The sequence below is a fragment of the Panthera uncia genome (assembly GCF_023721935.1).
Source record: "Panthera uncia isolate 11264 chromosome A3 unlocalized genomic scaffold, Puncia_PCG_1.0 HiC_scaffold_12, whole genome shotgun sequence".
NCBI lineage: Eukaryota > Metazoa > Chordata > Mammalia > Carnivora > Felidae > Panthera > Panthera uncia.
This window is the reverse complement of record NW_026057579.1, coordinates 14,652,582-14,679,222: the sequence shown is the minus strand read 5'-3', so window position 1 is coordinate 14,679,222 and position 26,641 is coordinate 14,652,582. Positions and strand designations below refer to the sequence as shown.

General features: G+C 38.3%; 2 protein-coding genes across 6 annotated transcripts in view; both read right to left on the bottom strand.

Moving 5' to 3' along the window:
- Nucleotides 1-947, bottom strand: part of MEMO1 (mediator of cell motility 1) — a 131,202-nt gene extending 130,255 nt beyond the window's left edge. For 2 of the 4 annotated variants that reach the window (XR_007462430.1, XM_049652339.1), the window contains exon 1: nt 108-273. Coding sequence is in view for 3 of the 4 variants with exons in the window: in XM_049652339.1 (XP_049508296.1) it covers nt 108-168 (61 nt within the window). In the remaining variant the exon portion in view is untranslated. Of the gene's footprint in view, nt 1-107; nt 436-630 lie in introns of those variants that run through there. The other 2 variants (XM_049652342.1, XM_049652341.1) reach the window with 2 other exon arrangements.
- Nucleotides 948-8,056: 7,109 nt separating this feature from the next.
- Nucleotides 8,057-17,180, bottom strand: DPY30 (dpy-30 histone methyltransferase complex regulatory subunit). Of its 2 annotated transcripts, none has more exons than XM_049652346.1 (5): nt 17,099-17,180; nt 16,783-16,854; nt 16,650-16,697; nt 10,620-10,762; nt 8,057-8,399 (listed from the first exon to the last, which is right to left on the bottom strand). In XM_049652346.1, the coding sequence occupies exons 2-5, from the start codon at nt 16,816-16,818 to the stop codon at nt 8,327-8,329; spliced, it is 300 nt and encodes a 99-aa protein (XP_049508303.1). In that variant the 5' UTR covers nt 16,819-16,854; nt 17,099-17,180; the 3' UTR covers nt 8,057-8,326. The 2 variants fall into 2 exon arrangements, with proteins under 2 accessions (XP_049508303.1, XP_049508302.1); XM_049652345.1 differs by lacking the exon at nt 17,099-17,180 and adding an exon at nt 16,960-17,065.
- Between the last annotated feature and the right edge of the window lie 9,461 nt (nt 17,181-26,641).

Below are 26,641 nucleotides of genomic sequence, written 5' to 3'. Positions count from 1 at the left end.
CGTCCCTCCCGCCGCCGCGCGGGGCCGGGCCGCCGACCTCGGGCGGCCGCGGGCGCGGGGCCAGGCGGCGGCGGCGGGCTGACGGGCCGGCCGGCCTGGGGCCCTACCTGAGGCTGTGTACCAGCTCCCGGCGTGACTGGCTTCCCGGCAGACCACTCGGTTGGACATCTTGGTGCCTGTGCCGCCTATGGTGCACGAGGATGAATGAGGAGGCGGCGGCGGCGGCGGCAGGAGCGGCTCCGCGAGGGGACGAGACACCGCGGGCCCAGCCCAGGAGGAGGCGGCGGCGGGGAGGGGATCGGCCCGGCCCAGGAGGAGGAGGAAGAGGAGGAGGCGGCGGCCCAGGAGGAGGAGATGGCAGCCGGGGCGGTGGCGGAGGCAGCAACAATCACCACAAACTCCGGCGACCGCCGGAAGATGGGGCCCGCGGCGGCTTCAGCGAAGCCCGGAACGCCCTGGCCCCGGCCCCCGGCCTCGCCGCTGCTCCCCAGCCGCGGCCGGTTCCGCCGAGCCGCCCCCACGGCCCCCTCCCCTCCCAGCTGGCCTCCCCGAGCCACCGCCGGTGACCCCACCCCCGTGACTCCGCGCCCGCCCCCTCCCCCCACCCCCCGCGGGACTCCCCGCACCCACCCCCACCCCCGGCAGGGCCCTCCTGCCCGCCCGGCCGCCGGCCCGCGGGCCCCGCCCCGCCCCGCTCCTCCTCCAGCCGCGCGGCGAGGTTAACGGCGGAAACCGGACAGGCCGGCCGGCATCTGGGGTCGGGCGGCCCCGCGAGGAGGCAGCGGCGGCTGCAGCTCCGCGCACACAAAAGCCCAGGGCCGGGGCCTGAACCGGGGAAGGCAGACCCAGAGACGAGCCAACGCTTCCTTACTCGCCACTCTAACGGGTCCTGCCCACTGAGCATGCCCAGCAGCCGCTGCCAGGCCCGCCGAGGAATCTCAACGTGCACGCTCCGCTCTCCGGGGTTTAGCGGCAGCAGAGGCTTGGGGGGGGGGGGGGGGGGCGCGGGGGGGAGGGTGCGGGGAGCAGGACGCAGCCGCAGGGCAAGCCCCCTCCCCCAGCCAACTTCCTTAAATGTAGAGCTCCGAGGGCACGCCGATGCGGTTTTCCACGAGGACAGTCCAGTTTGCCCTTCCCCCCCCCCCCATCATGCACACGAATTTTTAGTGAATTCACACCCCCAAGGTTTCACTCCCAGGGATGCGAGCTCGTGGCCACGCTGGGAAGTTCATTCGTAGAAACAGGCACATGGTGGTGTGCCTGTGGTCCCGCAAATTCTAGTTTTTGCTTCAATGGGCCACCCTGACCACCTAATCCTGGCTTTGACTACTATAAACGTTATCTTGTTTCATTTTATATGGATGGAAGTGCCTGTCTTAACTCCCTAATTGAGATTCAAGTGTGATATACCTAGCATCAGTTATTCTCTATGAAAAGGGAATAATTTATTCAAGGAGTGTCCCTAGAATTACAAGAGTTAATAAATGTAAAGAGCCTGACATAGTATGCATACAACATTTCCTCCTCTTATAAATCCAACTTTTCCACAGAAGTTCCAGGAACAAAGAATTCCTTTAAAATTATAGAGGAATCACAGTAAAGTAGGATATCTTGGACCTCTGAGGAAGTGTTAAATTACTTGTCCTGTTCCCATCCCTCCTCCCACCTTTTCAGCTTTAAGGCCCAAGGATCTTGTGTGAGATCCCAGGCCTAAAAACCTGGTCAAATACTGGACCATTTCTGACTTTCACACGTTCTTCTACACAGTTATTAGACAAAAAAATTTTTTTAAAAAATCTATTTTTATTTTAGACTGACCTGTATTTCTTTACTCAATTTTTAACCCTCTCACTTTACCACTAACCTGCCCAAATATAAACATATTTTACAGCCAAAAGAAAAAAAAATGTGCCAAGTAGTCAATTTAAAGATAACAAAAAGGCGGGCTGGAGCTCTAATTCCATGGTACTCTTCTTGGAATACCAAAACTCAGTGGCAAATGATGACATGGTAAATCGGTAAACTTTTCATTATAAATTTCAAGAAAACTGTTGATACGGTTAATATGGCATTGATAAGCAGTGGTAGTTCCTCAAGTTAATGACTCCTAATTGTGTTTCTATGGCCCCAAAAAAGACAGGGAAGGGATATTGGATACAATGAACTAAGAAAGCTTCATATTTCAGGCTGGTCAAATTAGAAAATCAGATTTGAGTCCTGGCTGTCACTGATCAGCTATGTGACCATGGGCATCTAGTGATTTAACCTTTTCAAGCCTCAGTTTTCTCATCTGTCAACATGCAAAAAATAATATCTAACTCACAGGCTTGCTGTGAGATTAAGTGAAAATAATCTGAAAACAATTTATAAGCTGTTCTTGGTTTATTCTTAACATTATCCTCTACTCCTAGCAACAACTCTAGGTCTCGTTCCAAACTAGTAATTTAATTTAAATTTAAGCTTCCTCCCTATGGAAATGCTCTGTTGAAGGCTTCTTTCCCCCGAAGGAGTTTTCTTCCTGGTCAAACTCAGCAAAGACCACAATGCCAACAGAAGTGAAAGGTTAAAAGATCTACTATTATCTCTAGAATGCTCTCAAAATATCCCATCATTATTCCTCCTGTCCATCTTTTATTCAAGAACAGACTCCTGAAAGAAATATGTTGAAACTATTCACTTACCTCCCCTTAAATTAATGGAGATCCATATAATGCAAAATATTCATTTCATATCCTAGGAGAAGCCTGTGTGGCAATACTGTGCAATTCCTGTGTTATATCCTGTATTATATACAATTTCCATTATATCCACCAGGGGTTTGGATTTGACACTCCATAAACATCAGTCACAGCAAAGGGCAAGGAAGAATTCCTCACTAATACAGTCCTTATGAAGCAAAGACTTTAATAAATAAGGCACCACTAGTCCCAGAACCCAACATTCATAGCCCAACATATTTTCTGAAACAGCATGTCATATATTCACTGCATCAGTCTGTACTAGCAAACAACTAACACAACCACAATACCCATCAATATGAGTCTTGTTAAACTAGGATATATCCACACATATGCACCCATTAAAAAGAACAGGTGGTGCTATATACTGGTATGGAAAGCTTTAAAAAAAATTTTTTAAAGCAAACTGGAAAACAATGTTTAAAGTATGCTATGATTAATGTAAAAATGAATACTTGGAAGTATTCTCGTACACTTGCATATATACAGATTACCTCCAGAAGGAAACACAATAAATTGTAAAGGTACTTGTTTAGGTGGCCAAAGCATAAGGATGGACAAAAGATTAAACTTGTGCCATCTACATATATACCTACACACACACACACACACACTACTTACATCTTTAGACTTCATGTTTGGAATCTACATGACAATATTAAATTGACCATTTTTATAATTTATTTATCCATGGTTGGCAGCTTGAGGAGCAGCCTACTACTTACTAAAACCCCCATATCTGAAAAATATTCTAGAATAAAACTACAGAGTTTTGGACAAATCAACATTGAGAGAAGACTTTAACATAAAGATGCTCTTTTGATTTCAATTAAAACTGGTACTCTTAAGGGGCACCTGGGTGGCTCAGTTGGTTGAGCGTCTTACTCTTGATTTCAGCTCAGGTCATGATCTCATGGTTCATGGGTTCAAGCCCCATATGGGGCTCTGTGCTGACAGTGGAAGCCTGCTTGGCTTCTGTCTCCCTCCCTCTCCGCCCCTTCCCCACTCATGCTTGTTCTCACTCTCAAAAATAAATAAAAATAAATTTTTAAAAATGATACTCTAAGAAAGACAAATACCATTATGATTTCACTTATAGGCAGAATCTAAAAAACAAAACAAATGAATAAACAAAAAACCAGAAACAGACACATAAATACAGAGAACAAACTGATGGTTGCCAGAGGGGACAGGGTTGGGGGAATGAGCAAAAAACTGGTAGAGTGGGAGGTGCAGGCTTCCAGTGATGGAATAAGTCACAGGGTGGAAAGGAACAACACAGGGAATATATATAGCCAATGATACTGTAATAGTGTTGTGTGGTGAAAGAAAGTAGCTATACTGTGAGCACAGCAAAACTTAGAGTTGCCGAATCACTATGTTGTAAACCTGAAACTAATGTAACATTGTGTGTCAACTATACTTCAGTAAAAAAAAAATTTTAACTAGTACTCTAAACTAATTGTCAGTCAACTTTGCCCTTCCATTAGAAGTCAAATTTTATAAGTAATATCTATTAAACACTTAACTATGTACCTGACACTAAGCTAACTACAGATTTAGTGATTCCTATTGAGATGAAAATTTGTTCACTTCTAATTTTTTGGAAAAAAATTTTCAAAACTTTTGTCAGATGTATTGTTAATATTATTTAGAATTCCCAGAAATGAAACAACTGAGTCAAAAGATTTAGGGTTTGTTTTGTTTTGTTTTTTTTAAGTCTGACAAGAGGGTTTTTTTGAAAGAAAATTCATGTTCATTACTGCCTGGCCCTTTTATCTCTGGTGACCTATTTTCCACTATTATATTACTTTCCTAATTTAAATTTAGAGATTTTTAAACAAATAGATTCTCAGTGATAGCCATTTACAGCTTTCATCTTCGTCCTTCATTTCTACAGGTTGATGACAGGTATCAGGCATCCGATTTGTTAATGCCTTTTTGGAATCCAGTCCAGAAAAATATCTGGCTACAAGATTTTATGCTATCCCTACAACCATTCTATCAGGAAGCAGGAAGTTATCAATCCTAAAATCTCACTATACCTTCTCCTAAATGAGATTTAAGCAAAGGTTCAATATTCTTTCTATAGGATTGTCAGAATTAAGTAGACAATATCATTCTACCCAAGCCATTTTTCTTTTTTTTTCAATTCAAGGTCTCCATTTCCTCTATGAATCTATGCCTAATTTGCTCTCCTCATCTTCCCACTAAGCTATCTACCAACATAATTCACAAATTCTCTGTAACACGTAGCACTTCTTACTCTATTTCTATAGTTGTTTACTAAACAATAACCTACCCAAATAAGTGTTCAAAGGGTAGGAATGGCTTCTATAATGTAATTGCCAGCTACACATAAAATACCTCATCAAAGTGTAGTAGAAACTTTCTTAACTGGTTTCTACTTCACTAACTTACTGGAGTAAGTGATGCTCTCCATTCCCATAGTCAAATATAAGTTGAACTCTTGAAGGTTATAGACTACACTCTTTAGGAAAGTCTCACATTATTACAATCTCCTCCCAGGTTTATGTACATAACTTACAAGAGTCCATCGTGTTCTCCAGTTGACTTATACCAGTTGTACTAGGTACAACCACTACACAATTTAATCAAATATTACATAAACTAATGAAATGCAAACACATAATGCAAAAGAGCTACAAAAATTAGGTGGAATACTCTGGAAAGACTAAGTAAAAACTGCCAAATTAGAGGCAGATAAGATGACTGAAGCCTGGAGAAAAAAAATCATTAAAAAATTATAGGATTCTAGAAATTACTTCTTAAATGTCTAAAATAATCCTCTACTTTCAGAAAAAAACTAAAACTGGAATTTTCAGACCATACATTACACAAGTGGTTTGAGGAAGAAAAAAGAAACAGAATTCTAAGCAGAGAACCCATACCCAAGAAAAGATTGAAAAAAAATATTATCAGGTTAAAAAGATTTATATTTTTTTAAGTTTAAAAAAAATTGTTCAGTGTCATTGAGGCTTCCCTACCATGACTCGCTTTTCCGTCTACCAACTAGATAAAAGGTCTCCTACTGTACACACACAAGGGCAAACTGATTTTCCCCCAAAGAAAAATTGTAAGCACCCCTGAGAACATTAAAGCAAAGAGTAACATAGCATTAAGAGAAGGTAATATAGCATTAATCTGGGTTTGAATCCCTGCCCCAAACTTATTTCCCCTTGAGCAAGTTAAAAAAATCTCACTTTTCTCATCTAAAAGTGAGTTATTAAAATTAAATCTACCTCACAGGGTTTGAAGATTATATAACAATTCATGTATTTAGCATGGGTGCCTGGTACATGATAAGCATTCAGTAAGAAGCGTGTGTACTACCAGCACAAAATATGCCTATTCTCATCTGTAACTTTTAAAAGGATCAATTTCAAGATTGAGTAATTTAAACCCCATCTCAAAGAGAATTCAGTAGAACACCAGAAATAATGTAGCACTAGGCAGAGTACTGCATTACTTCAAAGTGGTCATTAACCAGAGGTGTATATCAGAATGGCTTAAAGAGCTTTTGTCAAAGTCAGAAGCCCAGGCTTGATCACAATTGAATCAGGCTCTCCAGGACTATTTATATATGAAACAAATATGAAAAGTTCCCTAAGTGGCTCTGATGTGAGTCACAGGTGAAGAACTGCTGTCAAGATGATAAAATTATTGATGCTTTAATAAAAATTACCCAGTTACTACTTAATCAAATGTTAAAAATGTCACTAAAAAGACTCAGGCAGATTAATGTAGGAGCTAGCCAAATAACCAAAATGAATCAGATGGAATTAATATTTGTGGAAACTATAAGAGATCCCAATCTTTACAGGTTTTTCCTATTCAAATATATAGATATGCAATTTTAAATCAAAACCATGTCACCTCCCCACAAGTGTCACTCCTATTGAAATAAGCTTTTGCTGCATTAAAGTGAACTATAAGACAGGAGTGCCAGGGTGGCTCAGTCGGTTAAGCATCTAACTTTGACTCAGGTCATGATTTTGCAGTCTGTGAATTTGAGCCCCACATTGGGCTCTGTGCTCAGAGCCTGGAGCCTGCTTTGAATTCTGTGTTTCCCTCTCTCTGCCCCTCCCCCACTCACATTCTATCTCTCTCTCAAAAATAAACATTTTAAAAAATAAAAAAAATTTTAAGAAGTGAACTTTAAGATATACCTCATTAGCATTAAATTCCTAACTTGACCCTCACATGATTAGTTTTAATACACTTCCAAAGCAAGCTCTTTTTTTTTTTTAAAGTAAACTCTATGCCCAATGTGGGGCTCAAACTCATAACCCTGAGATTAAGAGCTGCATACTCTACCAACTGATCCAGCCATGTGCCCCTAAACCAGGGCTTCCCAACCTTAGCACTGGTTGATATTTTGAGCTGGATAATTCTTGGGGACAGGTGGGGCACACAGGTTGTCCTATGTATTATAAGATATTTAGCAGCATTTCTGGCCTTTATCCACCAGATGCCAGTAAAACTCCCTATTACTTCAGTTGTGATAACCAAATTGTTTCCAGACATTAGCAAATGTCCTCTGGGGTGAGAGAGCAAAGTCACTCCCCACTGAGAACCACTTCTCCTAATGAATATTTTTCCTGCCTGGCTTTCTTCAGACAATTTTTTTTTTTTTTCTGAGCTAATGAGTTATTTAATTTCTTCATATAGGACAAAGTGAGCAGACCCCCAGAAAGGACTGGCTGGTGTTTTCTATTCAAAAAGCAGCAATGATGTTAACTTGCACAAGTACTTCTCACTTAGCTATCAACAACACATTGACAGAACTGGGTTTGAATGCCATTCAAGCACTTACCAGCAGTGTGGTCTTGAGCAAGTCACTTAACCTCTCCAAAGGTTTCATCTGCAAAATGGGAATAACAATATCTACTTTGTAGAGTTGCTAATGTTAAAGATAATTTAAGTAAAATAGTACTTATGCCTGACACACAGAATTGCAACAAACGACAGCTGTTATTGTATTACCATTAAGGTTTATAGCAGTGAAGGATATTGTACACCCTCCACAATGCCTCTATCAGTACTCCAACTTCATTGTGCATTAGAATCACCTGTGATATTAAAAACTGAAGATGCCCAGATCCCACCCTCCAGGAGGTCCAGGGACAACAAAGAGAAAAACTGGCTGAGATTGTTATGTTAAACTTGACTCTGTTGTATTTTCATGCTGTTGTAAAATTTTGCAGCATTCTAAGACCCAAGAAAGAAGCAATTCATGAAAATAACTGAACCATATAAAATATTTGTCATAGAGAACAAAAACTACTTTCAAATAATGACGTTTTAACAGTTTATTTTGAAGGTAATTTTAAAAACAAAGTTAAAGACAATCTGAGAAAAAAATTGCACAGAATACACTCATTAAATAAGTATTATGATTAAATCAAAATAAGGGAAATGTTTTCTTCTGCAATTCCGGAAATAAGTTCTGTTGTCCTGAAGGTTCTTATACTTCCAAAAGGGGGGGAAATCTTGGCAATTAAAGCTGCCTCTTAATCATGTAAATCTACAGTAGAAACAAAATTTTTTCTGTTCTTCCCAATAAGTCAGTTTCGATCTTCAAACTGTGCCTTGTTTTTTAAAAGATATGATGCTAGAAATTCAATGGGATTTGGTGGTCTGGAAGGGAAAAGAAATCCAAAATTTAGAAATTTATATTCTAGGTGTATTAATTTAAATGTATTATTCCATTAACAAAAACACATCTTTTTAAATTTAATTTTCATTTTACACTCAAAGGCCATTTGTAGTAAATATGGTAAGTGAAACAGACAAGCAAGTTAGTCAACAATATGGTTTAAAGAGGCTGAGATTTTTGTATGACTTAAATCTGGTTATAAACTCAATTCTAAAACACAAAGTTTCAAAAATGTAATGTTTGACAGTGGGATGACGATTACCCAGGATATTGAAATAAAGACTTAAAGGGGTCACCAGGGAGAACTCTGGGGTGCTGACAGTACTCAGTTTCTTGATCTGACTGCATGTTTTGTGGGTATGTTTGGGTTCTGAAAATTCATCGAAGTGTACACCTATGACATGCACAATTTTCTCCACAAGTATCATCCTTCAATAAGAGTACAAAAACAATATAGGAAAATGGCTGTAGCATCAGTGAGACGAGTGGATGAACTCCCAAAAAACGAATCAAAGGAATCAACATTCGTTTGGACAAGTAAGTTCTATTATATTTTAAGTCACCTGTATTTTACTTCAAATATTTAAATCAATAATAATTCTAATACTGCTACCCTACAGCACATCTGAGAAGTTAAAACATATTTTTTTAGAATTAAGAGGTGGGAGAATGGGGAACTGGAGAAAGGTGGTCAAAAGGCACACACTTCCAGTTACAAGATGAATAAGCAAGCACCAGGGGTGTGATATCTGACACGATGACCTCGGCTAACACTGCTGTGTGAGAGACAGCAAAGTTGTTGAGAGTAGAATCTTGGAGTTCTCATCACAAGGAGAATTTCTTTTCATTTTTTTTTTCCTTTTTATTGCATCTATGTGAGATGAAGGATGTTAACTAAATGCACTGTGGTAATCATATCACAATATATGTAAATCAAACCACCGTGGTATATACCTTAGGCTTATACAGCGATATATGCCAATTATTTCTCAATAAAACTAGGAAAAAATGTTAACAGAAGATGTCATTTCCTATTTATCACTTTTCCATAGATTATGCTTGCTGAAAAAAGAAGATGAAAGATGAAAAATTGGGGGAATCAGATATTTAAAATCCTACTATGAAAAGACGTATTTAGAATTCATTTACAGTGATCTCAAAACATTCCTTTACCATTTTAAATAGTCTTTTGAACTGCCTAGACATAAACAACATTTTTCACATAATATTTATGGTTAATTTCATGAATAATTTTGCCAGAATTCCTTCCTTAAAAATGGTTTTTAATAATAGCATGTTACTTAAAAACTTCTTCAAATTTTTCCTTCTAGCATTTAAAGTAATATTTATAATTTCTAATATATTGGCTTTCTGTAAAGAACAAGAAAATATAAAAGATGCCCATATTTTAATTGACAGAATTAGAGCCGAGACATAACTTGCAGTCATAAATAAATCCTCTTTTATACGTATAACTAATTTATAAAAACATTTTCCCTATTGGATTTGCTTATACAAAAAGAATTTAGGTAGAATTACTAGGAAAAAACATGTACAGAAAAAACTGTAATGTTGCTAATAAAGAAATATAAATCAAAATACCTTGACAAGAAAAGTTAACAGTCACGCTATTAAGACTATGATAATGGAAGAAACTTAAGGATGAGTTTTTGGATGGAAAAATGGTATTATGTGTCAAACACTATAAAAAGAGTCATGTTCCTCAAACTTGCAAATCAACTCTTGGAAATTTATCATAAGAAAGTAATGAAACAAAAGCAAAAGAGGCATGAAAACATATAACACAGGTTGCCTGCTAACCTATAATAACAAAGGAAATTGGACCTAAGAGCTCAACAATAAGAAAATGGCTAACTGCAATATTGTTATAATTTAAATTATAATCACAAAGCCTATGCAGAGATATGGAAAAAGTTTTAGTTTATAATATTAAGTAAAAAGGAGATAAAATTACATGTACACAATTGCAAATCTTTACAAATATGCATATGATCTAAGATCAGTAGAGATAAATGAAAGTGTCTTAATTGATGATATTAGGGCTGACTTATATTTTATTTTATTAACTCTTTATATTGCGAGAAATAATTAAACATAACTAATGATAACTAATGAGATTTCACTTAGGGAAGCCTTTATTTTGCTTTCTCCAGGAACTCCATTTGCAGACACTATCTTACCTTTCTTTTGCAAGCACAGCCAGTCCCTGTAATAATATAGGCACAACAGTCTGATCCAGGTAGGCACGAGTTGGCAAAGACTGAAGATCCACTTTCTGTTTTGATGACTTTTCTGCATTAATCTTCTCATTGTCTACTATCCTCTAGTGGATTCAAAAAACACGCATATATATTACAAATAACTAGATTGAGTGCTAAACAAAAAATAATGGAAATATGACTTGAGTAGAAAAGGCAAATCAATGACCAGAGTTGGTATGGTAGGGCAAATCTCTCTGCCAAAATAAAATCAGACCCATCTCTAAATTTCATTTAAGTCTTTCTTCTCTGAAGGCACCATAGTATCTATTCTTTTAATGTCTTATCTCTAGATTCTACTCTTTCTCTCTCTCCTTCTGCCTGTTTAGGAATAAATACAAGTGCTTTTTATTTCTTTCATAAGAATACTTTCCTACAGTATGCTTCAAAAAATATGGACATGACAATAAGTAGCACTGAATCACAGTGAGAAAGCTAGTCCTGTTTCAATCCTTTCATCACAGGCAGTTATCAAGGATAAGTCTCACTTCCGTAGTAATAGGTGTGTAACACTTTAGCAACACTTGCTAAACTCTTAACAGAGAGAGCAGGCTTCAGGCTCAGAGCTTTCCAATGGCAATAGAATATAGCTAAAACTTATCCCCACCATTTCACATTCACTATTTTCTTGTTTATGGTTATCCTCTATCAAATGAGAATGTTTTTCCATTGGTTTCTTTTTTAAAGAAATGCATTCATGATTTTTAAAAGTGAACAGAATTAAGAAAAAATATTAAGTAAATGATAGTCAAAAAATGAGGATCATATGGAAAAGATCATTAATATGATATTTAAATGATGTTTAAGAAACGACTTATACTATTACTCCTAGAAACCCCCAAATTTAGGTCTTTCACATAGATTCATCTGACATCTTTACTGAAAAACTTTGCATTCTTTTACAAATCGACCATTTTAGAAATTTAGAAATAAGTGGCTATCTACAAGACAAACCACTATTAAGAACACTTTCATTTAAATAAACTTTTGGGGCACATGGAGGACTTAGTTACTGGAGCATGCAACTCTTAATCTCAGGGTTGTGGGTTCAAGCCCCACGTTGGGGGTATAAATTACTTAAAATCTTTTTAAAAAAATGAACTTTTGGGGCACCTGGGTGGCTCAGTCGGTTGAGCATCCGACTTCGGCTCAGGTCATCTCACAGTCTGTGGGTTCAAGCCCCGCGTTGGGCTCTGTGCTGACAGCTCAGAGCCTGGAGCCTGCTTGCGATCCTGTGTCTCCCTCCCTCTCTGACCCTCCCCCACTCTCACTTTGTCTCACTCTGTCTCTCAAAAATAAATAAATGTAAAAAAAATTTTTAAAAAAAATGAACTTTTGCTTCAATCATACTCAAACTGGATATAAATGAGTCAATGACAACAAAGAAACATTTTCTAGACTTAGCTTTTTTAGACAATTTTATTTTGTAAAAAGTGGTAAAAAACAAAAAAACTTTAATCATATACCTACAATATATATGTACCATGATTTCCAAAGACACTTCCCACAACTATGTCAGGCAACTACTCTAATCAGGCTGATGATTTTTCCATCTTATTTTGAGACTTAGTAAGATGATAATGTTCTGTACTTAATTAATGTATAAAATATCTATTTACTTGCTCATGGATTAAGAAACTTACTGTTCCTCAGTAAATTTCAACAGATAATGCCCATATACGACAAAAACTAGTCAGTTACATGACATTCCAATACCTTCAATAAGGAAGCAATTAATTGCTTCAATTAAGCAATACCTGATTAACTCCTATATATCTTATAATAAAACCCCTTGACCAAATCCTCTCATTTTTCATTCAAATATTTAATGAATATGCACTATGTGCGAACTGCTAATGCTTAATTTTAGTTAAGCCAAAATCCTGAATTAATCTATATATATATACACACACACACACAAATCCACCCCCCTCCAAAAAAAGGTATAAGATGTTAATGGTGTAGAACAATGATCACAAAAACAGGGGGAAAAAAAAAAGGTGACCCCTATGATTGTCGTAGGCTACTGCTTCCTGCTAGAAAACATATAGGATGCAAGGCAGAAAGAACCAAAGCAGAGCCCAGCAATCTCCCCAAGCTGAGAAGACAGACTTGAAACTTCAGGGAGATTGGGGCACCTGGGTGGCTCAGTCGGTTAAGCAGTCGACTTCGGCCCAGGTCATGATCTTGGGGTCTACGAGTTCAAGCCCCGCGTCGGGCTCTGTGCTGACAGCTCAGAGCCTGGAGCCTGTTTCCGATTCTGTGTCTCCCTCTCTCTGACCCTCCCCTGTTCATGCTCTGTCTCTCTCTGTCTCAAAAAAAAAATAAACGTTAAAAAAAAAAAAAAAATTAAAAAAAAAAAAGAAACTTCAGGGAGATCAAGACAACTAGAATTTACAGGACAGTGTACTGAAGAGTACATGGAAAGGAGAGAAATGTGCAGAAAGACACTAAAGAGACTGCTTTACAGTCTTCAGGTGAGTACTTATCAGGGCATGGATGTAGGGCAACTACCCAAGGCTAAGGGAAAAAAACACCTAGAATAAGCAGGAGACAGAATCCCCGGAGCTCACACAAGACCAGGAATAGTTCATGTTCCTGTGACACAAAACTGGAAAACCACATAATATACGGAGCCTTGGGGGAGATGCAAGAGAAGGATATTAGGCCTCAATTAAAGGTCGGTCTGGTCTCACCTGGAAAAGCTTAAAGCAAACCTCAAAGGGATCAAATTGTTTCTCAGTAACTTAACTGTGTCCTAGACCAAAGCTCAAGAATATTTGAAGGAATACAAAAATAACCAGTACCCAACAAGATAAAATGCATAATGCTCAGCCTCCAGTAAGAAATCACCAGGCAAGCAAAGAAGCAGGAAACTACTACACATAATGAGGAAAACAATTCAGTCCACAGAAAGAGACCCAGAAATGATACAGATGATAGAATAGGCAATGCCATCAACCAGCTATTATAATATATTCCACATCTCCAAGAAGGGAAAGGAAAATGTAAATAAATTAAGCTAACAGTATTTAAAAATATTTGAAGAAATAATGGCCGAAATTTTTCCAAATTTCATGAAAACTCTAAACCCACAGATCCAAGAAACTCAATGAATCCTAAGCACAAGATGCATAAAAATAATTAAAAAAAAAAAAACACACACCAAGACATATCATAATCAAATTATTTAAAACCTGTAATAAAATTAAAAACACCAAGAGAAGAGACATTAAGTATGGAGAAGAAAAGACAGAAATGATTGCAGATTTCCTGCCAGAAATAATGTTAGCCAAAGACAATAGAACAAATCTATACCCAGCAAAAATATCTCAAGACAAAAAAATAAATTCAAAAAATAAACATAAAGACAAAATAATGCTTTTTTTAAGACACTCAGAAGCTCAAAGACTTCCTTACCAGTAGACCTACACTATAAGAAATGTTAACAGAAGCCCTTAAGGCAGAAGGAAAATGATGCCGGATGGAAATCTCCATCTACACAAAAGAATTTAGAGTCAAGATGGTAAATATGGTAAATGGTAAATAAGTGAGTAAATGTGAAATATTCCTTTTTCTTATTGTTTGAATCTCTTTAAAGACAACTTTTTAAAGAAAATAAAAATAATGAGGGGCACCTGGGTGGCACAGTCAGTTAAGGGAGCAGCAACACTTGATTTTGACTCCAGTCATGATCTCACGGTTCAAGAGTTTGAGCCCTGGATCCAGCTCTGCACAGTGAGCCTGCTTGGGTTTTTCTCTCATTCTCTCTCTCTCCCCACCCCCCGCTTGCACTCTCTCTTTCTTTCAGAAACAAATAAATAAACTTTAAAAAATAAAAAAAATAAAAATAATGGCGCCTGGGTGGCTCAGTCAGTTGAGTGGCCGACTTTGGCTCAGGTCTTGATCTCATGGTTAGTGAGTTCGGCCCTGCATCAGGCTCTGTGCTGACAGCTTGGAGCCCAGAGCCTGTCTTTGGATTCTGTGTCTCCCTCTCTCTCTGTCCCTCCCCGACACGCACTCTGTCTCTCTCTGCCTCTCAAAAATAAAGAAAACTAATAAAAAAATTTTTAATAAATTAAAAAAAAAATAAAAATAAAAATAATGAGTTATGGTATTTATAAAATATGTAGAAGGTATATAACAATGGCACAAAGGCCAGTTGAAAGACAATGGGAGAACACTGTCGTTAAGGTTCTTACACTGCACACTAAAGGAAATAATACCACTTGAAGGTAAATTGTTAAGCTAGACTTGCATGCTATAAACCATAAAGCAAGCCCCCCAAAAGAAATTAGGAAACAAAATGGAGTAAGACAGAAAGTAGCAGCAGCTGTAGTGGTTTCCAAACTTTCAGATATCACAAACAACAAATTCAAAATTACACAATTAACAAAGGGACCAACATAGGGAAATGAACTCTATTTTCCAAAGTAAAAACTTATAAATAAATAAATATATTATTTTACTACCACCATTAATTCATAAGAGAATGGGCATTTTTTCAAAACATTTTTTAATGTTTACTTATTTTTGAGAGAGAGAGAGAAGGGAGGGGCGGGGAGACACAGAATCCGAAGCAGGCTCCAGGCTGAGCTGTCAGCACAGAGCCCGACGTGGGGCTCACACTCAGGAATTGCGTGATGGTGACCTGAGCCACCCAGGCGCCCCAAGAGAATGGGCATTTTTAAATTATAAAAGCAGGAAGACCAATCACCAAACAATGTATCATTATCAAGTACTCCCTCCACTCATTTTTTCCTCACTTTTCCATGGAAATTGGTCTGAGGACTTGAGAGAAACACTTTGGGAAACACTGCTGTACCGTATCACGGCTCTGCCTTCGTACACAAGCACCATCACAGAAAGATTGCGCTGATGCCTTAAAAGAAGTTTCTTAAAGGAATAGAACACAAACTGATGTAATTACTTTACACAAAGTTTTCTTTTGTGTAAATAGTAGCTGCTACTATTATTACTTTGCTTGGAAATACTCCTGTACTCATTTATCCAAACTTAATCACTGGCAAGGTCTTTCCCTATTTTTTTTTCTCCCCCAATAAAACATACACAACTCCTGGAAGCCTCTATTTTCCTAACCAATCCCACCCAGCCTTGGCTAATTCATTTGCTCTAGCATTTACTCATTCATTTACAAAATAACTTCTTCTTTTAATTTTTGTTGTTGTTTATTTATTCTTAAGTGAGACAGTGCATGAGCGAGGGAGAGGCAGAGAGAGAGGGAGACACACAATTTGAAGCAGGCTCCAGACTCAGAGCTGTCAGCACAGAGCCCCCACATGGGACTCGAACCCAGAGCGGTGGGATCATGACCTGAGCTAAAGTCGGATGCTTAACCCACTGAGCCACCCAGGCACCCCTAACTTCCACTTTTAAACAACCTCCTAGCACTTATATGCAAAAGCTCTGGGAAAGTATATCCACTTGTGTATGTTTTTTGTGTGTACTCTTTGAACTCAGACTTCGATGTGTAAGACAAAAACAATGTCTATTATGTGTGTTACAGCTTCCAAAGGCATCTACTACTGAACGCAAAAAGAACACAACACTTATTCATTCCACCAGCACACTATTCTGCTACAAAGACAATGGGTGTAATTTTAATGCGCAATTTTTCCAAAGAATATCCCAACAGATTCATCAATAGCCACCAAGCAAAAACGACTCTAACAGTCTCCATTGGTGACGCATGTTTGTTTCTTTATATCACTTTCAGAAGTTCAAACTCTTGACTCAAAAGTAATTAGGACTTCTGTATACCACGAAGCATTAGTACCACTAATAAAACAAGCTACCCATAACTTGATACTGTTTGGTTCATGCTGAGATAAAAGTTTTCCCTTGTGCAAAGCAACCTGGTAAAAATGGATCCTAAGTTTTCTCCAGCACATAAGAGACGCTCAGAAACGGCAAAAGAACTGGGCGAATTACCTCGACATTGTCTGTAAGACCGTACTCAGAGTGAGGGTTTTCTGCAACCTAGAAAACAAAACACAGGTCACTGAGACACGAGCCGCCCCTTCTCGCTGCACACCGCCACCCTGAAGCCAGGGCCTCCTGGTACCTGCGTCTGTCCCTCCAGCATCTGCTCTGGCTCCATGGCGGACCCTGCAAGTCACAATCCCCGGAAACCAGTCTTGGAAAACAAGAAGAACGGTGAGTTACCCGGGAGATTTCAACACGAAGATGCCAGGATGGAGTCCAGCCCAGCCCAGCCCCCGACCCCGCCCCTCACCCCCACCTGGGCGCGGGAGCACCCGGAGCAGTAGAGGAGCAAGGTGGGACAGTCCAAGACAGGGCGCCCGCATCAGGTCCGGAAGCTCCGCGGTAGTCCCAAGAACCTAGAAGAAGTGGGAAAAGGGGGAAAGGGAGCTGATTACCCGCGCCCAAGCCGCTCGTTCTTATGAGCCCTGCACCGCGCCACCAACTCCCAGCACAAACCGCTTCAGCCGTAAGTGACGGATGTCGCACGACTGCCGCGCCTGCGCAGAACTCCCCAGCCGACCTGGGGCGGGATGGTACCTTGGTCCTGTCCTGAGTTTACGTTGCACTGTGCGGTCCGCAGTGTCCTGGTCAAAATGTGGTCCAGGAGGTCGCGAGAGACTCGTCCTTCAACTTGCCCACTCAAGGCAAGAGCCAGCCCAGCTGCAGGCCCAGTGACCACAGCAACTGGCAGGAGTTCAGCCCCGCCATGCCGCGGTGCTGCCTGAAAGCTTCTGCCGAAGCCCTTCCGCGCGGAAGCAAAATCACCCACCCGCTGGGTGGTTTTTATTAAAAAAATCAGACCTAAGCTAAGCAGTCTACGAAAGAATGTCAGTGTTTTACTCTAAACAGATGGGGGCAGAAGCAGTGTTTAGGGGTTTCATGGTAAGCTCTGGTCAAGTCCTTAAATCTGTGAATATGCGATGTTAAAGCTATTTTACACTTGTATCAAATTAGCAAAAAGCAACCTGCTTTCCAAAGTGTGATACTATTGATACTGTTGTATTTGTAAAAAACACAAAGGATAATATGCCTCCTACATACAATTTGTAAATAGCAAACAAGATTGTTTTAATTTCAATAAATTCCATTTATTTTAATGTAAATAAAAGTGATACACTGAAGTTCCTACCTTTGATTCAACAATCCCATTTGTAGCTGCACTTGTAATATGAAAATGTGGAAACTTCATATGGAATATTTGGAGACTAAATATGTCATATCAATATAAAGGAATGTAAACTATTAGAAGTCATTACTCTAGAAATACAGAAATATTTATGATTATAATATTACATTTTGAAAAAGGTAGAATACAACTTTATTTTGCTACTCTGCAAAAACTGAATTGATAAAGATCTGAAATAAATTTGTTTAGTAACTAGACTTGTGGGTACATTTTTAAAGTTTAATTTTGTAAAGTATACTTGATTAGTATTGTAATTGGTGGTAGTTACCATGTGGCACTTTGAGGATTTTTCATGTAGGACTGATGCAAAGATGTGGATGCATAAGTGTAGGAAATAGAAATTGACAACTACATATATTAAGATTAAATACTTTTCAGGCATGGGAAATAACAGCAAATAAGTCTAGAGAATAGTTGGGAAACTTAATAGTTAATGTGCATTACTATATCAGCATATATCCATACATTTCCCAAAACACAATAGGTGCATAATAAATATTTCCAAATTCCAGAAAGTAACTGAGAGCTGCGAATTTATATTTTCTAAATACCAACAGTTTTAGTAAAATGGGAAGCTAGACTGAGCTCCTTCAAGGCAGGGACCTTGTCCTATATAACTTAGTACTTCATAAGGTTCACAGCATATATGGAGTTGATTCATAGTCAAAGCTGAGTATGAATATATATGCTGAAACTACTAAAGACTATATATATCTTTGTATATATGCGTGTGTTTGTGTGCTCTCTCTCTATATATATATATATACACACACATATATACATACGTGCTGCTTCTTTTGGTAAATACATGCACACGCACACGCGCGCACACACACACACACACGCACACACAATTAACTATCAGCCAGGTTTCTCTCAATCTAGAAGAGACTTCTAAGTATGGTTTACAAAAAGCTTCACTAAAATTTTTACATTTACAACTTTTTGAAAAATTCAGAGAAAAAGACATAGCCACAGAGAGGTGGGAGAAAAACATGACAACTACAGATGATTTAAATGAACTAGCACAAAAGTGATAGGAAGTGTAAAGTTACTTGAAGAGACTGCAGAATGCTGAGTGCTTATATGAAATTAAAGATTCTAAAGAGGATGGGCCCTGAGAACCATAATTATGACAGAAATTTGCAATAATGTGTACTCTCTAGAGAGGGATAAATGCAAAGAATGAGAAAAACATTGAACTCTTATTTGGACTTGGAGTACCAAACTCGGTTCAGCACTCTCATCTGCTTCTGTTATGTCCTTCCGTTACAGCGCTTACCTCATTCTGCCTTATATATTGTTTGCAGTCAAACACAATTAGATTCTTTAGTTCTTCAAAGGGAAAAATCTTATTACATTCATCTTTGTATTTGTTTCTTATATTCAATAAATTTTTTTTTCCAAAGAAGTGAATTTATAAGCAAAGCAAGCACTTGCGCCAAAGCACTACTCTAGAATTTCTTTCTTGCGGTTTTAGGGAGACAGTAGTTTAGAGATTCTAGAACTAGAATTCTAGAATCTAGAATAATAAAGACAAATTACTGTACTTGAACCTTTTTATAGACTTGATGAAAATCCCATTTATAAAATATTAACCTATTAGATGATACCTATTTGGAATAATGCAATATGTGTAGTAGAGAACGCTTGATTTGGGATTAGATGAATATCAGAACCTGGTTCCTTCACTTGTTTGTCACATGGAAATAAGCAAATACTTGAACTCTTCTGAGCTTCATGTCTTTTCACATGTAGATTAGGATAACAATTCTTCATGTTGAGGATAAAATGAGATAAAACAGAAGAAACTGCATTGTGTGAAGGTACATAAGTGAAACATTCTATTTTATCTACATTTACTACTTCTTTATAAGAATATGTTCTACCTTTTTTGTTGTTTCTAGTCTTTTTTCTTTTGATTTGTGAGAAAGTGCTCAAATAAAGAGCATGATTCAGCACACACTCATACACACACACAAACACAAATGTCTTTGCAGAGGAATACATAGAATTTATTGAATGTAAATAGACCCTCCTGAGAATAGTCTGTGCACAGGGACACCAACCACCTCTGAAGAAGACCTAGAAATGTATATTCCAGATTTGCTTAATAGCTTTCCAAGGAAGTGTCTTTTGGTGGCTAATATTAGAAGACAACTACTCTACCCGTAACTCCCTTGTCTCCATTACCAAACCCCATGCCCAAGCACCCTTACCACCATCCTCATCTCAGAAATGTTGATATACCAAGGAACATGTCAAATGGGCTGTTTAAAGACATGAATAGAGTGTATTCAGATTTTTATGATACAGCCATGATCTTAGCAATGAGGGTACTAAAAATAAAAAAGCTAAACTTCCTATAATTCCCAGTCCCTAAATTGTCAATTATTTCCATTTCACATAAGAGATTGGTTATATTTAGATTTTTCCCCAAAATTTCCTAAGAGATTTTCAATTTTTTTAAAGTGTTGATTTTTAGGGGCACCAGGCTAACTCAAATGGAAAGGCATGTGACTCTTAATCTCAGCGTTGCGAGTTCAAGCCCCACATTGGGTGTAAAAATTACTTAAAAACAAAATCTTTTTAAAAAAAAGTGTTGATTTTATGTTTTATGTTTTCCTTTTACAATCCAAATAACTTAAATGTATGTTTATAAATAGGTCATGAGTTATTAAGTAATAAGTACAATATATAAGTATGATATGTTTTAATTTTAAGACACCCAGAGCCATTCCATATTAATACATGTTGAAATCATTTCTCTTTCCCTTTTCTTTCTTTCTTTTCTTTCTTTTTTTTTCTTTTTTTTTCTTTTTTTTTTTTTTTTTTTACGTTCTACACCCAACATGAGGCTAGAACTCACCATTCCAAGATCAAGAGTTGCATGCTCTGACCAAGCTAACCAGATGCCCCAAACCTTTTCTTTTCTTAAAGACAAACTTGGTCAGTAAAATAGAAATTGGTAGTTATGCCACCTAATTTACTACACAATAATACCAGATTATTGTGTAAAGTGTTTCTCTATAGTATCATTATCAGAATGCATTACTGATGTATTCATGTATAAGAGAATGCAGAAAAAAATTGAATTAGAAGTCCAACTAGGGTGAAAAAAAAAAACATCCAACTGGATTCAGGCACCCTGTGAAATGATTTACATATTCTACCACATAATATTCTAATCCCTTATAAAGTAAATACAATTATCCCCATAAAATAATAAAATTGATTCAGAAAATGTCATATAAAGTTACATAACTTACATGGCTAGTTGAAATTTTAACCCAGATCTACCTAATTCCAAAAGTGGTGCTCCTAGCTATGCATAAATAGAGGACAAATGTATTAGTATACTTTGGGATTCCAGTAACAAATCCCAACTCCAGTTTGTTAAACAACAAGCAAGACTTTTTGAGTAACAACTGAAAATTCCAGTGGTAATAAGGTGGGTAGCTAACACACTCTATTCATGGCTTGTAAATTTTTTTATGTTTATTTTTTTATTTTTGAGAGAGAGACAGAGTGCAAGCCAGGGAGGGGGAGAGAGAGAGGGAGACACAGAATCTGAAGCAGGCTCCAAGCTTCAGGCTGTCAGCACAGAGGCCCACATAGGGCTCGAACTCACAAACCCCACGAGATTATGACCTGAGCCTAAATCGGACTGCTTAACCAGCTGAGCCATCCAGGCACCCTCGTCATAGCTTTTAAGTATTTTGTTTAAGAAATCTCCACTCCCAAGATGGGGCTCTCCTAATGACTCTGAGATCAAGAGTCGCACGCTCCTACAACTGAACCAGCCAGGTGCCTCCAGGCTTAGATTTTATACTGTTTATCTACAAGTTTCTCACCTTCATCTCTTCTATATATCACCTTCATTCTCAGGCTGATTTCTCATGGTCAAGATATCGTTGCTACAAGTACTCAGGACAGCTTGCTTTCTTTTTCATATTCAAAGACAGAAAGCATCACTTCTCTTAGGTTTACTCATGTACCAAAAACCTGAACTTTCCTTTAATCTATCCGTCTTGAACCAGTTATGTTGATAATGTGGATGTGATGTGCTAACCTGAATTAATGCCCATTCCTGGTAGTAGTTGATCCCACCAGAATTGTATGAACATGGTACAATGGAAGAGGGTTGGTTCTACAAGAGAAAATCTTAGAATGGGTAGGAAGGGGAAAGAAAGGATTGGATGCTGGCTAGTCAGTCAAAAAACATTCACTACTGCATATTATGTAAAGAGTTCAATTTCAACATGAGCTTACCATAAAAGGGATAAACTAAAAAGAATTTTCACTATAACACAGCATTTCTCTGTGAAGGACTTTATCCCATATGAATACAAAAATGCACAAATAGAAAGATATTTATTGTACCATAGTTTTTAGCAGGAAAAGATTGGGGGTAGGTTAAATTAAGATATCTCAATACAATGGGCTACTGTGTAACCATTGAAAAGATTGAGACAGATCTACAGATACTGGCATAAAAAACCATTTGTTACATAATTTTATGTGAAAAACAATGTATGTTGTAGGAAAATGTATAGTTAAGAATCTGTTTTTGCATGTATATATTTGTGCAAAGCAGAAAGCCTGGTATCTGAGAATTTGAATGATAAACAGTTCCCCACACAAATACAAAACTTCCCTAAATGATTAGAGTGACTTAAATTGTTTGTGCAAACACTATAATTTCTTTTAAGCACTAGCTTTCCTTCTAGGAGTCTGGAATTTTGGTACACCGTGGTCAGTGGGTGCCTAGTAAAACCCAAGCGCTGAGTTTCCGATGACTGTCATGGTGGACAATATTGTTGTCAGAACTCATTGCTGGAGGAATTAAGTGTGTCTTGTGTGACTCTACTGAGAGAAGACTCTTGGAAGCTGGCACCTAGTTTTCTCCAGACTTTGCCCCACCTGCCTTTTTCCCTTTGCTGATTTTGCTGTGCATCCTTATGCTTTAATAAATCATAGCTGTAGGGGCGCTTGGGTGGCTCAGTTGGTTAAGGGTCTGACTTCGGCTCAGGTCATGATCTCGCAGTTCATGGGTTTGAGCCCCACATTGGGCTCTGTGCTGACAGCTCAGGGCCTGGGGTCTGCTTTGGATTCTGTGTCTCCCTCTCTCTCTGCTCCTTCCCAGCTCACACCCTGTCTCTCTCTCTTGCTCTCTCTCTCTCTCAAAAATAAATAAACATTAAAAAACTTCTCAAAAGTAAATCATAGCTGTAAGTATGACTATATTCTGAGTTCTATGAGTCCTTCTAACAAATCAGGAGGTGATATTGAGGATCTCAAACGCTCAGGGAATTTAAGATAAATATAAATTGCAGTGCCTGCCCTCATAAATTTGTATTCTAGTTAATTTGTATTAGATATATATACATATACATGATACATTTGAATGACAATATAAGATAATAACCGCCTAAAGGTTAAGATAAATGATATAGAAAATGAATTCTGAAGAAGTTCAGATGAGGTTGAGATATATGTCTTTGGAGCAGTATTAACAAAGAATCGGTGTTTAAGCAAAGCTGGGAGGAGTAGGAAGACATAATACAGACTGAAACAGTAATGAGGAGAGTAAATGGAGAAACTTAGGTATCATTACCAGAATATAGGAAATGAGTTAACCTGACAAAGTGGAGAGGAAGATCTCAAGGATAAAGAAGGCTTCCTAAACCCACTGCTGTTGGTTTGAAAACAGACAATTCCGTTGGCATGCCCCAACACTCACCTGGTGCTAACAGTTCCCATTACCCTGCTTTTCATGTGCGCTAAACATGCCCTGCCCACCATAAATACAGAAATGTAAGAGTGTATTACTATAACCAAGTACTCCAAGTGATGATTGAATGTACTGTCTCATAATCTGGATGGCCATTTCAGGGCATTCATTTCAAATTCTGTATTAGCTACCTCTGCTTATGGTTCCACAGCATCACAGCTTGAAAACTCACGTTGAGCAGGTTAGGTAACAATTTGTACTCTTACACCTACTACTATTTCAAAACCATGAGCTCATTCACGCTTTCACTAAGAACAAATCCTCTGTGAAACAGAGAATCTCAAACTGGTGTCTCAGTTTTGTTTTGGTTTGTTTGTTTTTAAATTTTGAGCCCATATCTCCTCAGCTATAGATTTCACATAAAAATTGAGAATTCTCATTTCTCTTGAGATGTTTTAAAAATCTGGCAACAGTACGCCAATATTCTTTTTTTTAGTTTTTTTAAATGTGTATTTATTTTTGAGAGAGAAAGAGAGACAGAGTATGAGTAAAGGAGGGGCAGAGAGAGAGAAGACACAGAATCCGAAGCAGGCTCCAGGTTCCAAGCTGTCAACACAGAGCCCTACTCAAAGCTCGAACTCATGAACCAGGAGATCATGACCTGAGCTGAAGTTGGACACCCAGGTGCCCCAGTACAGCACATATTCTCGAAAAGTAAAAATCAGCTGGGGCTGATTAACAGCAGCCCTGTTTCATAAGGGGATGCTACTCTGATTTCTCATAAATTTCATTGTTCATACCATACATACATTTTTGAATACCACAACCACACCTGGAACTCCTGTATATGTCTCATCACTGTTGCTAGTTGCTACTTGAGTTTTTTATTTAGTGTATCAGACAATAAATCTGATTTTACCCCCTCCTATAATCTTGGTACCTTACTCATTGCCTGGCATGCTGTCAGTGCTTAATATCTATTTGTTGAACAAGTAAATGAATAAAATGCATCACAATGTGGACTCAATACAGAGAAATGATTAATTGCCCACAATTAGGTTTTTGCTTAACACAGCTATTGGATAATAATCCCCCAACTGTTACTGTACTCCTCCCTTTCTCACCTTCAACCATGTCTTTTGTTTCTCTCTTAACTTTTCTGAAAAGTGGTCCTTAATATCTGTCATTGGACACTACTTCTGATAATCCAGTGTCTCTCAAGCTGAAGGTTTGAGGAGTTCCTTAGAAGAGAAGTAGAGCTAAAACAGCCAAAAAAAAAAACCAAAAAAAAAAAAAAAAAAAAAAACCTATCTGGTGATAAACACTTTGTAAATAAGTTAATGGGTTAAAGTGATAAAATGACCAAATGTCCTGGATTAGTTAGCACAGTACTCAGCTCCTCCTTTTTGTCCTGGTGAAACTGGCCCAGATTCCATTTAAGATTAAGTGTCCTGCAAGTCCTTACCATCTGCAAACTGGGAGGCTGTCCCACTGTAGGTTAAATGAAAAGGTTAGGATCTTCAGTCCAGGCAGACTATAAGGCCAGGATAACAACCAGGCACTGTTCTTCTTGAAACAAATTTAGGAAGATGTCAATTCAGAAAATGGATTTGACTGGGGTATAATTCCAAGAGGCAGAAGATGTGTATTGAGTTTACTAAAAATTGAGATCCCAGGAAAGTCTGATTTCTGGAACAGCACTGTAGGTGTAAAAGACAGAAAATTTATTGATACCTCTTATATCGTAGATATTATGCTAAAGGCTTTAAGTGAATTCTTTCATTTTGTAATTTAATTCTTATTCCACTCATTTTACAGAGGAACTACTTAAAGAATATGTTCCACATTACACAGCTAATGACTGCCAGAACCAGAACACCAAACCTGTCTTTCTGACTCTCAATCCCATATTTTTACCATACAAAAAATTGGAAAAGGTATATTGACACAGTCTATATTAAGCACAAGTGAATAGCAGAGACCTAGCAAGTGGGAGGCCAGAGGCCAGAGACTTAACACCTGTACGCCAAGGAAAAAAAAAAGATCACTCCTGCTCTAGGGGCCAAAGATATATTTATTTCATAATTAATAATATATAAACAGACTATGTAAAAACATTTTCCTTAACTTCCTGAAGTAGTATGTATCTTTAATATGTGATGTTTGGGCAAGTAACAGACTTTTAGAGCTTCAGGTTCCTTATTTTTAAAGATGTAGACAGCAATGCTTAACTCAAATAGTGATGGTTGAATGAGACAGTATAAGTTAACCTGCTTAGCCCAGAATATGGAGTCAATAAATATTAGCAGTAGTAATAGTCATCATCATATTGTTCCTGTTACCCTAAAATTGTGTTAGTTTACCTCATGATTAAAACTAAGAAGGTTTTTGTGATTCAGCAAAATGGTTGGGAAATGCTTTCTTAGATGAGTAATCCATCTACAGTTTAAGCTGAAATTTTAACTTGAGATAAAAGGAAATTTTACACATAATCACTAGGGTAGATTATTTGCAAAGATGGCCACAATAATTCCATACAGAAATTCCCCCTTAGCAGTGTGAATTTGTCACTCCTCCATCAAGTGTAGAATTTATTCTCCCATTTCTGGCTTTGGAGTTGGACTTGCAATTTGCTTTGATGACAGAATGCAGCAGAAATGACAATGTGCAGCTGTGGGGTTTAGGCTTTAAGAGAACTTGCACTTCCACTCATACTCTCTTTAAAAATTTTTTTTTTTTAATTTCTTAAACATTTATTTATTTTCAAGAGAGAAAGAGAGCACACGCAGGGGAGGGGCAGAGAGAGAGGGAGACACAGAATCTGAAGCGGCTCCAGGCTCTGAGCTGTCAGCACAGAGCCCGATGTGGGGCTCAAACCCACAAACCATGAGATCATGACCTGAGCCAAAGTCGAACTCTAAACCAACTGAGCCGCCCAGGTGCCCCTAATATATATTTTTTAATATTTATTTATTTTTAAAAGACAGAGCATGATTGGGTGCGTGGGGAAGGGGGAGG

What these genes read in the sequence shown, in the direction of transcription:
- DPY30 (XM_049652346.1), bottom strand. Translation starts at nt 16,818, where the DNA reads ATGGAGCCAGAGCAGATGCTGGAGGGACAGACGCAG. An exon ending in TGCTGGAGGGACAGACGCAG is followed by an intron (nt 16,698 to 16,782) that starts GTACCAGGAGGC and finishes TTTGTTTTCTAG; the next exon opens with GTTGCAGAAAACCCTCACTC. An exon ending in GTCTTACAGACAATGTCGAG is followed by an intron (nt 10,763 to 16,649) that starts GTAATTCGCCCA and finishes TGAATCCACTAG; the next exon opens with AGGATAGTAGACAATGAGAA.